This window comes from Panthera leo, chromosome D3 (genome assembly GCF_018350215.1).
Source record: "Panthera leo isolate Ple1 chromosome D3, P.leo_Ple1_pat1.1, whole genome shotgun sequence".
Taxonomy (NCBI): Eukaryota; Metazoa; Chordata; class Mammalia; order Carnivora; family Felidae; genus Panthera; species Panthera leo.
The window spans coordinates 9,777,774-9,790,056 of NC_056690.1; the positions used below are offsets into that span (position 1 = coordinate 9,777,774).

At 45.9% G+C, this 12,283-nt stretch overlaps 2 protein-coding genes across 8 annotated transcripts in view; one reads left to right on the top strand and one right to left on the bottom strand.

The window, feature by feature from the left end:
• The window catches only part of LOC122204271 (60S ribosomal protein L6-like), a 738,693-nt gene that overhangs the window by 525,306 nt on the left and 201,104 nt on the right, over nucleotides 1-12,283 (top strand). The gene's annotated exons all lie outside the window — the stretch shown is intronic.
• The window catches only part of HECTD4 (HECT domain E3 ubiquitin protein ligase 4), a 190,776-nt gene continuing 186,680 nt past the window's right edge, over nucleotides 8,188-12,283 (bottom strand). For all 7 annotated transcript variants that reach the window (XM_042911721.1, XM_042911718.1, XM_042911719.1 and 4 more), the window contains 3 exons: nucleotides 11,973-12,168; nucleotides 11,175-11,397; nucleotides 8,188-10,404 (listed from right to left, as the gene is read on the bottom strand). In XM_042911721.1, the coding sequence (XP_042767655.1) occupies nucleotides 10,268-10,404; nucleotides 11,175-11,397; nucleotides 11,973-12,168 (556 nt within the window). In that variant the 3' untranslated portion in view covers nucleotides 8,188-10,267. The remainder of the gene's footprint in view (nucleotides 10,405-11,174; nucleotides 11,398-11,972; nucleotides 12,169-12,283) is intronic.

Here is a 12,283-nt window from a genome sequence, read left to right on the forward strand (position 1 = left end):
TAGGTACTTATCCATACAGGTGTGCTGTTTGAAAAGGGCACGTGCTCCCTAATGTTTATAGCAGTGCTGTCGACAATAGCCAAAGTATGGAAAGAGTCCAAATGTCCATCGACAGATGAATGGATAAAGAAGATGTGGTACACGCGCATGCACACACACGCACACACATGAGTATTGGCAATCAAAAAGAGTGAAATCTTGCTATCTGCAACAACATAGATGGAACTAGAGTATATTATGCTAAGTGAAATTAGAGAAAGACAATATATGATTTCACTCATATGTGGAATTTCAGATTCAAAACATGGGGTGCCTGGGTGGCTCAGTTGGTTCAGTGGCCAACTTCGGCTCAGGTCATGATCTCACTGGTTTGTGAGTTTGAGTTTGTCAGGCTCTTTGCTGCTAGCTTGGAGCCTGCAGCCTGCTTTGGATTCTGTGTCTCCCTCTCTCTCTGCCCCTCCCTCACTTATACACTCTCTTTCTCTCAAAAATAAACATTAAATAATTTTTTTTTTAAAGGTTCAAAACAGATGAACATAAGAGAAGCAAAAATAATAAAAAACAGGGAGGGGAACAAAACACAAGAGACTCTTAAATATAGAGAACAAACTGAGGGTTGCTGGAGGGGTTATGGGTGGGGGGATGGGCTAAGTGGGCAAGGGGCATTAAGGAGGAGACTCGGGATAAGCACTGGGTATTATATGTAGGGGATGAATCATTGGATTTTACTCTTGAAATCATTATTGCGCTATATGCTAACTAACTTGTTTGTAAATTTAAAAATTAAAAAAAAAGTTGGACACTTAACTGACTGAGCCACCCAGGCACTCTAGATTTTTTTTTTTCAAGATGTCAAAATTGAGTGTTTTAATTCATAGTGGTAATTATGTTTACCTTATTATTTTTTAATGTTAAATTTATTGTCAAATTGGTTTCCATACAACACCCAATGCTCATCCCAAAAGGTGCCCTCAATACCCATCACCCACCTACCCCTCCCTCCCACCCTTGTTTTTGTTTTTTTTAAGTTTAATCTTTACATCCAATGTGGGGCTTGAACTCACAACCCTGGGATCAAGAATCACATGCTCTTATGACTGAGCCAGCCAGCTGCCCCCAGATTTGTTATTGATTACTAATTTTCTAGTGGTCAGAGAACATAATTTGTATGAACTGAATCTCTTCAAATTTATTGAGGTTTGTTTTATCCTTAGAATATTCTCCAGGCCATAAATGTCCTGTATGTACTTGAAAAGAATGTGCATTGTATTTTGGTTAGATGGAATATTATATAAATGACAGGTAGGTCAAATTGGTTGGTAGTGTTGTTCAGGCTTTTATATTACTGATGTTCTGTTTACTTGTTCTCTTAATTATTGGGGGATGGGGGATAGTTCTTTTTGAAATCTGTATTGTAATTGAAGATTATTTTTCCTTATGATTCTGTAATTGCTTCATTCTTTTGAAGCCTTGTTATTAGATGTATAAATGCCTAAGATAGTTATGTTCTTGTTTGGCTTTTTTATTATTATGAAATGACCTTCTTTGTAATATTTGCTCTGAGATACACTTTGATATTAAGATAGCAATATTAACATTCTTCAGCTTTCTGCTGATTTGTGTTGGCATAGTATATCTTTTTCTATCCTTTTACTTTTATCCTATTTTTGTTTACATATTTAAAGTGGGTTTCTCAGAGGCAGCATATAGTTGGGGTTTTTGTTTTTGAGCCAGTCTGAGGAGTTTGTCTTTTAATTTGGGTGTGTCAACCATTTACATTTAATGTAATTATTGATATGGTTGGGTTTAGAATACTTTTTTTTTTTTTCTTTTAACTAGTCTCCACACCCAATGTGGCTTGAACTCAAGACCCTGAGATTAAGAGTCACATGCTACCGACTGAGCCAGCCGGATGCCCTGATAGTTGAGTTTAAATAAATCTTTTTGCTATTTATCTTTTGTGTTCTATGTGCCTTTTCTCTCTTTTTTTTGCTTTCTTTTAATACTTCTTATGATTCCATTTATCTCTTTTGTTGGCCTATTAGTTTTAACTTTATTGTATTATTTAAGTAGTTGTTTTAGGGTTTATAGTACATACACCTCTGATTTATCACAGAATCACAGTTTACCTTTAAGTAATATTGTGCTACTTCATGATTGGTATTACAATAACATATTTAATTTATTTCCTCCTAACCTTTGTGCCATTGTCATATATTTATTTTTTAATTTATTTATTTTGGTGGGGGGGAGGGGCAGAGAGTGAGAGAGAGAGAATCCCAAGCAGGCTCTACAGTGTCAGTGAGGAGACCAATGTAGGGTTCAAACTGGGAGATCATGACCTGAGGTGAAATCAAGAGTCAGATGCTTAACCGACTGAGCCACCTAGGTGCTCCTCCCCTCCATTTCTTTATTCATCATAAATCCCCAATACCTTGTTGTTTTAAGTACTCAATTATCTATTAGGGGCACCTGGGTGGCTCAGTCGATTGAGCGTCCAACTTTGGTTCAGGTCATGATCTCCTGGTGCGTGAGTTCAAGCCCCGCATCGGGCTCCATGCTGACAGATTGGAGCCTGCTTTGGATTCTGTGTCTCCCTCTCTCCCTGCCCCTCCTCGACTCATGCTAGTGTGTGCTCACTCGTTCCCTCTCAAAAATAAACATTAAAAATTTTTTTTAAGTCAATTATCTTTTAAAGACTTAAACATGTCTTTTGTATTTACCCATGTAGTTAATATTTTTGTATTTTTTTTCTTTGTGCAGACCCAGATTCCCACATGGTATCATTTTCCTTTTGTGTGAAGGACTTTGTTGTGCAGGTTAGCCTGTGTTCTTGCAGCTTTTCTATGTCTGAAAAGGTCTTTATTTCTTCTTCACTTTTAAAAAATTGTGGTAAAATACATTTAATGAAATTCAACATTAAAAAAAATGTTTATTTTTGAAGGGGGGTGCAGGGAGGGGCAGAGAGAGGACAGATTATCTGAAGCAGGCTCTGCGCCAACAGCATAGATGTTGAGCTTGAATTTATGAACTGTGAGATCATGACCCCAGCCGAAGTCGGATGTTTCACCGACTAAGCTACATAGGTGCCCCAAAACTTAACATTTTAATTATTTTAAAGTATACAATTAGGTGTCCTTAAATCCATTCACAGTGTTGTGCAATCATCACCACTACTTGTTCAGGAATTTTAATCTTTAAAGGCAATCCCATACCCATTAAGCACTCACTCCCTAAGCAGTAACCTGATTTGTCTCTAGGTACTTGCCTATTTTCTCCTTCACTATTTGAAAGGTATAGAATTCTAGGTTGATAGCTTTTCCCCTCCCAATACTTTGGATATGTTACTCTGCCGTCTCCTTGCATTGGTTCTACTGAGACATCTACCATCCTTATCTTTGTTCTTCTGTACAGAATGTGTCTTTGTGGGGGTTGTTTTTAAGATTTCTTTATCACTGATTTTATACAATTAGATTGTGATGCACCTTTGTATGGTTGTGTGACATCAAGTACATTCATTGTTCTACAACCATCACCACCGCTCTGTTTCTTGTGCTTTAGGTTCATTAAGCTTCTTAAATCTTTGTAGTTTTTAAGTAAATTTGGAAAAAGTTCCAGCTGTTATCTCAAGATTTTCCCCCATTTTTCTTCTCTTTGGGGGATTATTCTCCTATATTATAGGCCAAATGAAGTGCCATATCTTACTGACACTCCTCACTTTTTTGGATTCTTTTGTTTTCAGATGGGTCATTTGTGTGCTTCCAAAGTCACTGAAACCTTCTGCAGTCTAATCTCTCGCTAATCTATCCAGTTTTCATCTCAGACATTGAAGTTTCTATCTCTAGACATTCAGTTTGTGTTGTTTATATTTTCCATGGTTCTACCTAACATGTTCATTGTTTTTTTTTCCCCTAGCTTCGTAAACCTTTTGTATACAGTAATAACTGTTTTAATGCTCTTGCCTGCGAATTCTATCATTTGTATAATTCCTGGGTCAGTTGCAGTTGATTTTTCTGGGTGCTATTTTGTTGTTTCTTTGCATGTCTGGTGGTTTTTTTATTGGATGCCAGACATTCTGAATTTTACCTACTTACATGCTGGGTATTTTTGTATTACTTGTTTGTTTCTAAAGTAGGCTCCATGCTAGGCATGGAGCTTGAACTCACAACCCTGAGATCAAGAATTGGACGCCCAACAACAAACTGAGCCACCCAGGTATCCCATGTATTTCCTGTATTTTTGAGCTTTGTTTTTATATGTGGTCACTTGGAGACAGCTTGATCCTTCTGGGTCAAACTTTTAAGCTTTATTAGGTGGGATCTGAACAGGAATTAGGGCTAATTTTACTTCACTACTAAGGCAAAACCAAAGTCCCACAAATTACAAAGTTTTCTACATTGGCTAGTGGGAATAGGAACTATTTCCTGTTCTTTGCCAGCTCTAATCCTTTTGGCTGGTTCTTTTCCAAGCCTCTGGCAGTTTCCTTATATGCTTGAGCTTACCAGTACTCAGTTGAATACTTGAGGACTCTCAAGAGATCTACAGAGTTCTCTGTAAGTCTCTTCCTCTTTAGTACTCTGTCTTGCAAACTAGCTGCCTTTGTTTCCTTTCATGCTTTGTTTTCTGAACTCTAGGAGACTGTTGAGTTCGACTTTGGGTTTCCCCTCCTCTTGCTGCTCTCTGAAAACTATCCAGACCATAAGCTGAGGCAATGGTAGGGCCCACCGTATTTATTTTCTCTTCTCAGTTTTTTTATTGCTTGTTTTGAGAACCATACATATGTTAGGTTTTTTATTTTAGTTGTTGTGATAGGGAAATCTGGCTTCTGTTCATTTATTGTGATTAGAAGTGTCTTGAAGGTGTTATCTTTCTAGTTTGTTATAAAGCCTGATGCCATTCTGATTTACATGTAATTTTTCCCCTTGAAGCTTTTTAGGATGTCGGTCCCTGGTATTTTTAAATTCCCCCATGTTGTAAAGTGGTGTGGATTCTTTTTCTATTCAAAGAGCTGGATACTTATTTTGTCTGGAACTTGTGACCTTCTGTTTTTCAGAATTTTCTTATATTTTGGTTATGTCTCCTGTTTTCTCTTTGCAGAACTCCAGTGATAGTAGGATAGACCGTCTTAGACTGATCCCTTTTTCCTTTAAAAATCTTTTGTAATGTTTATTTTTGAGAAAGAGAGTGCAAGATGGGGAGGGGCAGGGAGAGAGAGAGGCAGACACAATCCGAAGCAGGCTCCAGGCTCTGAGCTGTCAGCACAGAACCCGACGCGGGGCTCCAAATCACACGCTGTGAGATCATGACCTGAGCTGAAGTCCTATGCTCAACCGACTGAGCCACCCAGGCGCTCCTTTTTCTTTTCATATTTTTTGCTCTATGGGAGATTTCTTCAACTTTCTCCTTTCATCTTTATATTAAATGGATTTCTGATATTTCCCAAACCTTTTATTCTTTCCCACAGCCTTTTCTCTCCTAAAGGGATGCAGTGATTTTTTTTTAAGTTTATTATTTACAAGAGCAAGTAAGAGAGAGAATCCCAAGGAGGCTGTGCACTGCTAGCATGGAGCCTGATGCAGGACTCGATCTCATGAAACAGGAGATCATGACCGGAGCTGAAAATCAACAGTCAGATGTCTGAGTCATCCAGGCACACCAAGATTTTAAGTAATCTCTGCAGCCAATGTGGGAATTGAACTCACAACCCCGAGATCAAGAGTCACACACTCTACCGAGCCAGCCAGGTGTCCCTGAAGTAACTTTTTCTTTTTTGTAAGATTTTACACCTAACATGGGGCTAAAACTTACAACCCTGAAACCCAGAGTGACTCTTGATCTACCAACTGAGCCAGCCAGGTGCCCCAATGCAGTCCGTTCGCATACTTTGTGCCATAGTTGTTTCTTGTTCTAGTCCGTGTTATCTATTTTTGTTTGGTATTTCATGTTATAGACTCTTCCTCATCTGTTTCTTGCCTGTCTAGATTTAAGACTGGGGCACTAAAGACGAGAAGCTTCTTTAACTGTTCACGTTCACTGTAGGGTAACAAGCTGGTGTTTTCACTGAAGAACCCCCTGCTGTGAGAATCTATAGGTCTTATTTCTGGTTTCCTCCTGAAAGGGGTCTTCCAGTCTGCTGTGTAAACTCAGGGTGGGGCTGGGGTCTTAGCTGCTGGGTTTGATTCTCCCAAATAGGGCTTCTGACTTTCTGCAGAGTGGTGGGCTTGAACAACTGCTTCCTACATGAATTTCCAATCCTTGTTTTTCTCTTGGCAGTGGAGCCTCTAATTCCTTCTTTGCAACGTTTTGTTTTCCAAGGGACCTACAAGAAGCTTGCTGCCCATGATGTCCTCTTAAGTCATTTATTCTTTCAGTAGCTGTCCTTTGAGAAATTGTGGACTGAAATGATTTCTTTTGGTTTCACGAGGATGGAATGTGTGCTTTTATTTCCTGATTTCATTTTGTGGGGTTTTTTTTTTTGGCACGGAGGCATTGGGATTTTTTTTTTTTTTTTTTAAGTAGGTACCACCACCCAACATGGGGCTTAAACAGAGATCAAGAGTCACATACTCTACCAACTGAGCCAGCCAGACACGCTGGTGCACTTGTATTTTTAAGAAACTATCCATACGGTAGAACATCCCTACAGAAAAGTGCATGGTAGCATAGGGTTCACTCAACACCTGTCACCACCACCCATATCAAAAACATTACCAGGACACCAGAACACCCCTCATACTCTCTATCCTCCTCTCTGGGACCCAGAATAACCACAATCTTGACATTTTAAGATGTTATTTTTTTCTATTTTCAACATTTAAATGAACTCATTATTTAAAAGTACTCATACCATGAAGTATTTTTTTATGCTTGACTCCTCTTGCTGAACACTGTGTGTTTCTGACTCACCTATAGGTTGCAGGTAGCAGTCTGCTTTCCTTCCTGTATGGTATTCCATTGTGTGCCGTAACTTTTTCTACTTCAGACCTTCAACTTGTTTCTAGTTTTGGCTACTACTATTATTGCTGCTGTGAGTGTTTTTACACGTCTTTTGGTGACTATGGGTGGGTGTTCTGACGTACACCTAGAGGTGGGATTGTTGGTCTAAGGGGGTGCGTAGTGGAGGGCACCCAGGTTTCCAGAGTAGTTGTAGGTTACATTCCCCACATCCAGAGGAGAGTTCTGTTGGTTCCATGTCTTCCCCCAGTCCTGGTACTGTCTTTCCTTTTTGGGGGTGGTTGTATAGATTTTGTGATTTTAATTTGCTTTCCCCTGATGACTAATGAGGATGAATGTCTTCTATTATTGGATAGCCTAATCTTGAACATAGTTTTTTAAAGAAGCAACTCTTAAAGGAGATGGCCTCAGCCATCCTGGAGAGCACATTCTTGCTGTGCTCAGCTGGGACTCTCCACACAAGGCATCCCCATCCACCCCAGCTTCTCTTAGCTGTGAGTGGTGGCTTTTGCTGTTTCCAGCACGCTGAGGGGAGTTGTTCCTCACCCAAGAGGACCCTTGGTCTTCCTATAATAAAGACATAAGTGGGACACTTTCGCTAAAAGTTGGCATTTATTAAGTGTAAGAAAGGTAGGGTCAAGAGAAGAACTAAATGGGTCTGTGTGAGGACCTCCCCCTCCCACGGAGCAGGACCATGTCTGGGAGACTGGATTCTCCTGCATGCAGACCACAGAGCTCCCTGTGGGGGTGGCAAAGGACGGCTGTGCAAGAGAGCTGAACATCAACCTTAGGAAAGCAGCCCTAAGTCTTTATCTTCTCTGCATTTCCCTTTTGTACAGTTCTAAATCCACTGCTGGCTCCCACCCCCTTCCACTGCAATTATCCGCTTGAGGAAAACCCTCCCACTGGCCTAAGAGTTCAGACTAGCTCCAGTGTGAGCAGGGGGGCAGAAGATGCAGGGTGGGGTTTAGCTTTGACCTTGGATTTCCATCCCTTCAGTCATCCTTTCTGTATGACAACCAGGTGCGAGGGGCTGAATGGGGGAGGGGGGGGGGAGGATTAGTTGGTAAGCATGATGGAGTAAGAATCACATCAAGTGTAGAGACAATAATCAGAAACAAATTCCTAACCTTCGGACCGCACTTAAGGATCAGAGCCGCCCAGTCCAAGCAGGTCAGTCATTGTATCTTTTCAGTGAGTAGATGACCACACAACTCTTACGGTAAGTCAAAATTAGATGAAGGTTATTTATTGGTGTGACTTTTTTTTTTTTCCTGTAGTGAGCTTCCTTTACACAGCAATGGTGTAAATAGCCTCAAACTGAATGAAAACTTTGTTAAATGCAACCATAAATAATTATAATAAATATACATCAAGTAACTTTACAGCACACGTTTTTTTAGGGCCAAGGTTTGGATCAGTCTGGACCTCTCAATGTGCTCTCTGGGAGAAGCGTGTTAGCAGCAGACATCTTACTCACAGCTGTCATCAAATCAAGTGATGGGCCAAAAGCAGCTTCCCAAAACCCCCCTTGGGGAGGTAGCTAACAATTCTGAGTCCATTTAAGGGATGGGAAGGATTGGAGGGGACCAAGAATTTAAAAATACAGAGAGGAAGAACCACTTCTAATAATCCAAAGGCTCTCGTTATGCAGAAATGAAATAGGAGGATCCTTGTCAGGACTACGTCCTGGTCTGACCCCCAGGCAATGGGGCTCCGGCCCCCAGGAGGCAGCAGCCAACCATCTTCCTTCCAAGCAGGGAGCCTGCGTGCAGGCCCTCCTCTCCAGACAGGACTGCTCCTGCATCAAACATAACTGATGCATCCAGTTTTAGCTTTTCCTTAGGTTGGGGAATCACTTCAGTAATGGTCCTTAACGCATTTCCTTAGAATAAGAGGGAAGAGATGGCTGCTAATGGCTCTAACTCTAAAATCCATGCATCTTCCCAACAGGCCGGGGCCACAGCAGAGAAAGGAAAAGCACAGCTTTCTCTCCCCAGCATGCACACTCCAGAACCTTCTAGTCAGCACTCACTCAGAACCTTCAGTATTCACAATATTATACAATAAATACAGTGATGCAATTCCAGGAGAACTGGCAAGGCCCAAAATGACAGTGTCCAACAAGCTGGCATATGCTGCTCTTGAACAAAGTGCCACTGGACGAAGACCTGTTTGGGGCACAAGTGCACTGGGGCGGCGGGGGGGGGCCTGGAGCAGCTCCACCCTGGCACACACGCTCACATGGGGCGGCGAGGGGACAAGGGGCGGGCCTGGCCAGAGGGGCAGAAGGACCGCACAGTGGTCCTTGGAAGGTCTGGGTCACCGAAGTAGGCCCTGAATTGAGCAGAGCGCCTCAGTCAGCCGCTCTTTTTAAAATGGGCGTGTGGCCCTTGCGTTCCTCCTGTCACCAACACTGTGGTGAGGAAGGGCCGTTTCTGAGTACAAGGGGGGGGGGGGGGGTGGGCTTGAATCATGTGCTTTCCTGTCCAATCAGTCTCAGAAAAAGCCCCCCCTCCCCCGAGCACTGTCCGTCCCTCCTCCTCTAGGCGTCCTGAACTCCTGGAGCTGGGACACGCCTGGCTGTGAACTAAGGTCAGAACGAACCCTTTGGTCTCCTGAGGAACATTCAGCAGGAAACTGTCAGGTCAGGGGCCCAGGAGAGACGGAGAGCAGAGGGCTGAGGGGGAAGGGACGGGCAGCCACCGGGGTGCTCTTCCTCTGAAAAACCCAGACCATAAACAAGGTTCGAAAGCCGGAAGATTAACACAGAAAGCTCCCCGCGTGTCTCCCATGTTGGGGCCCAACCCTTTCAAGATGGAAGGAGGCCGGGGGGAGCTGCGTCCAGGATCAACTCCAGCTCAAGGCAGGAGGGGCAGGGCCACACACCTGTCTGTGAAGACGCTGTGAAGAGACAACAGGATGCTCCGTGTGGCCGGCCGCAGGTATCTCACCACCACCTTCCTGCTGGGCGGTTCCATGATGTGGAACTAACTGGGGCCTTACGGCATCAGAATCCGGTGGCCATGACAGACAATGTCCGGGAAGATCAAATGAGACACAGGCTGCCTGGGAATTAAACTATCCTACAAACATACCACAAACAGGTGTAAAAGAACCAACCCATCACAAAACATACAAATACAAAAGGTCAAGTCTTCCAGGAAGCCCTGGAACGTGGACAAAAGTTCGGAAAAGCAAAACGTCGCCAACTCCTCACGCAGGGCCTGGAGGGAATGTGCCCTCAGTGGCAGGCTTCCCAAGCCGGCGGAGCGGTGCCTCGGTGACGGACTGACTCCGGGGCTCCCTCCCCTCAGCCACTTAGGGGGTCTTCACGGTAGTGAATGGCACAACGAAGTTTCTCCAGCATGATTTCCAGAGAGGAGTACTGGGGAAGTTTGATCATGAACATGCAGGTCTCCACTCGGATGTAGCGAGAGTCTGGGGAACCTGCAAAAATAAAACCCCCACCAGGCCAGTGTCAGAGGCTGGGCTCTGATCCCAGGGAGACCTACTGGCCGCCCTGCTTTCAGGTTTGCTTCTTTGGGTAGCTCGAAGCTAACCAAGGCCCAAGCAGGAGGGGGCGTGGGGGCAGGGCAAGAGAAGATTCTGGAGGAGAAAACGGCACAGGAAGTTGTCCGGCACAGGGAGCAGATGGCTGACCGGTGAGGGAATCTGGTGGTAGACAGGTTTGTTCAGTCAGCAAAGGGTCGTTTTCTTATTTTTCTACGTTTAGAAGTTGGAAAATTAAAACATTTCTAAAAAGCCCCGTTAGCTTTTTAGAGTTATCAGAATGTAGGGGCACTTGGGTGGCTCAGTTGGTTGACTGTCCGACTTCGGCTCAGGTCATGATCTCACAGTTCATGAGTTCAAGCCCCACATCGGGCTCATTGCAGTCAGTACAATGTCGCCCCCACTCCCTCCCCCGCTTGCACTCTCACTCAAAAATAAATAAAACTTGAAAAAAAGAATGGTGAATCCTTTAAAAAAAAAAAAAACCCAGAACGTAGGCCACCCTGGGGCCTGTACGGACTCTTGGCCAAAGTCAGGTTTGGGAGGCACAGGACAACCCCTTCCCCCGCGCAGGCCCGTCCCCCGATTTCCATTTGGGCTCAGCTGGCCACTGATGTCCCTCCCTCCTGCGGGGCCCAGCAGCCCCAGCTCCCACTGAGAGAAGGGCCTGTGCGTCCACTCGGAACACGGCAAGGGGAAGGCGGTACCTGCTGTGCCATCTGGGGGAGCAATCTTCATGGGGTAGGGGGGCACGTGGGCTGTGTCAGGGCCCCCGTCTTTGCAGGGGCAGGTGAAGGGGATGCGTTCCTGGTTGCAGGCAAATTTGATGAACTTGCACAGCTCCTCCTGCGTGAACACCTCCAGCGCCCCCCAGAAGAACTCGATGTGCTGGTCTGTCTCCATCAGCCCCACCTGGTACATGGTGTGGGCCTGGGGAAGAAAGGCCCCCGGATGTGAGCAGTCCCGGCCTCTGCTCACCCCGCACCGCCCCGGGCCGGGTGGCTGCGGCGGGGAAACGGCCGCGGGACACAGGTTATGAGACCACGACAACGACCAAGGCCACGGAGGTAGTCGTGCCCGCGCCCGTCGCGTGGCTGCGGCCCGGAGACCGCGCCCAGAGCAGAGGCTCCACGAGCGTTACCGCCCCCCCCCCCCGCCCCCCCGTGAACACACCGGGCAGGTCCTGTCACCGTCCCCACCAGATGTGAAGTCACTGTTCGAGGTCTCACCGCCAGCAAGAAGCCAGCCTGGGAGGCCGGGGTGCGGCCTGAGGAACGGACGGGGCTTGGCAAGAACGGTCTTCACCTCGGGATGAGGCTCAAGACCCGGGCCCCGGAGGCCAGCCGTCTGGGGCTGAGACCGACCCCACCGCGTCCGGGCAAGTGACTCAAGCTCCGGCTTCCCCAGCTGTGACGTGGGGGGGGGGGGGGGGGGGGGGGGGGGGCGCACGTGAGAACAGGGCACTGGGACACGGGGGGGCCCAGGACAGGCCCCCGCCCACCGACCTTGAGGAACTCGAGGTTGATGTACGGCAGGCCGCAGGTGCGCAGCTCCATCTCCAGCGGGCTGAGCGTGGTGAGCAGCTGCAGGGGGATGACGGCGCCCAGGCCCGCCCTCACGGCCGTCACGCACTCGGCGTTCTGGAGCTCCCGCAGCCGCAGGCTCCGGATGGCCGCCGCGTAGATGTCCTTGTTCTCCCACCTGCGGGTGCGGGGCGGGAGGGGGGGGGCCGGGCGAGGGGAAACGGTTACCGGGCGTCCGTCACCCGCCTCACGGCTGGGGCCTTCTGAGTAAAGTCCTGCTGCTGAACGCACGC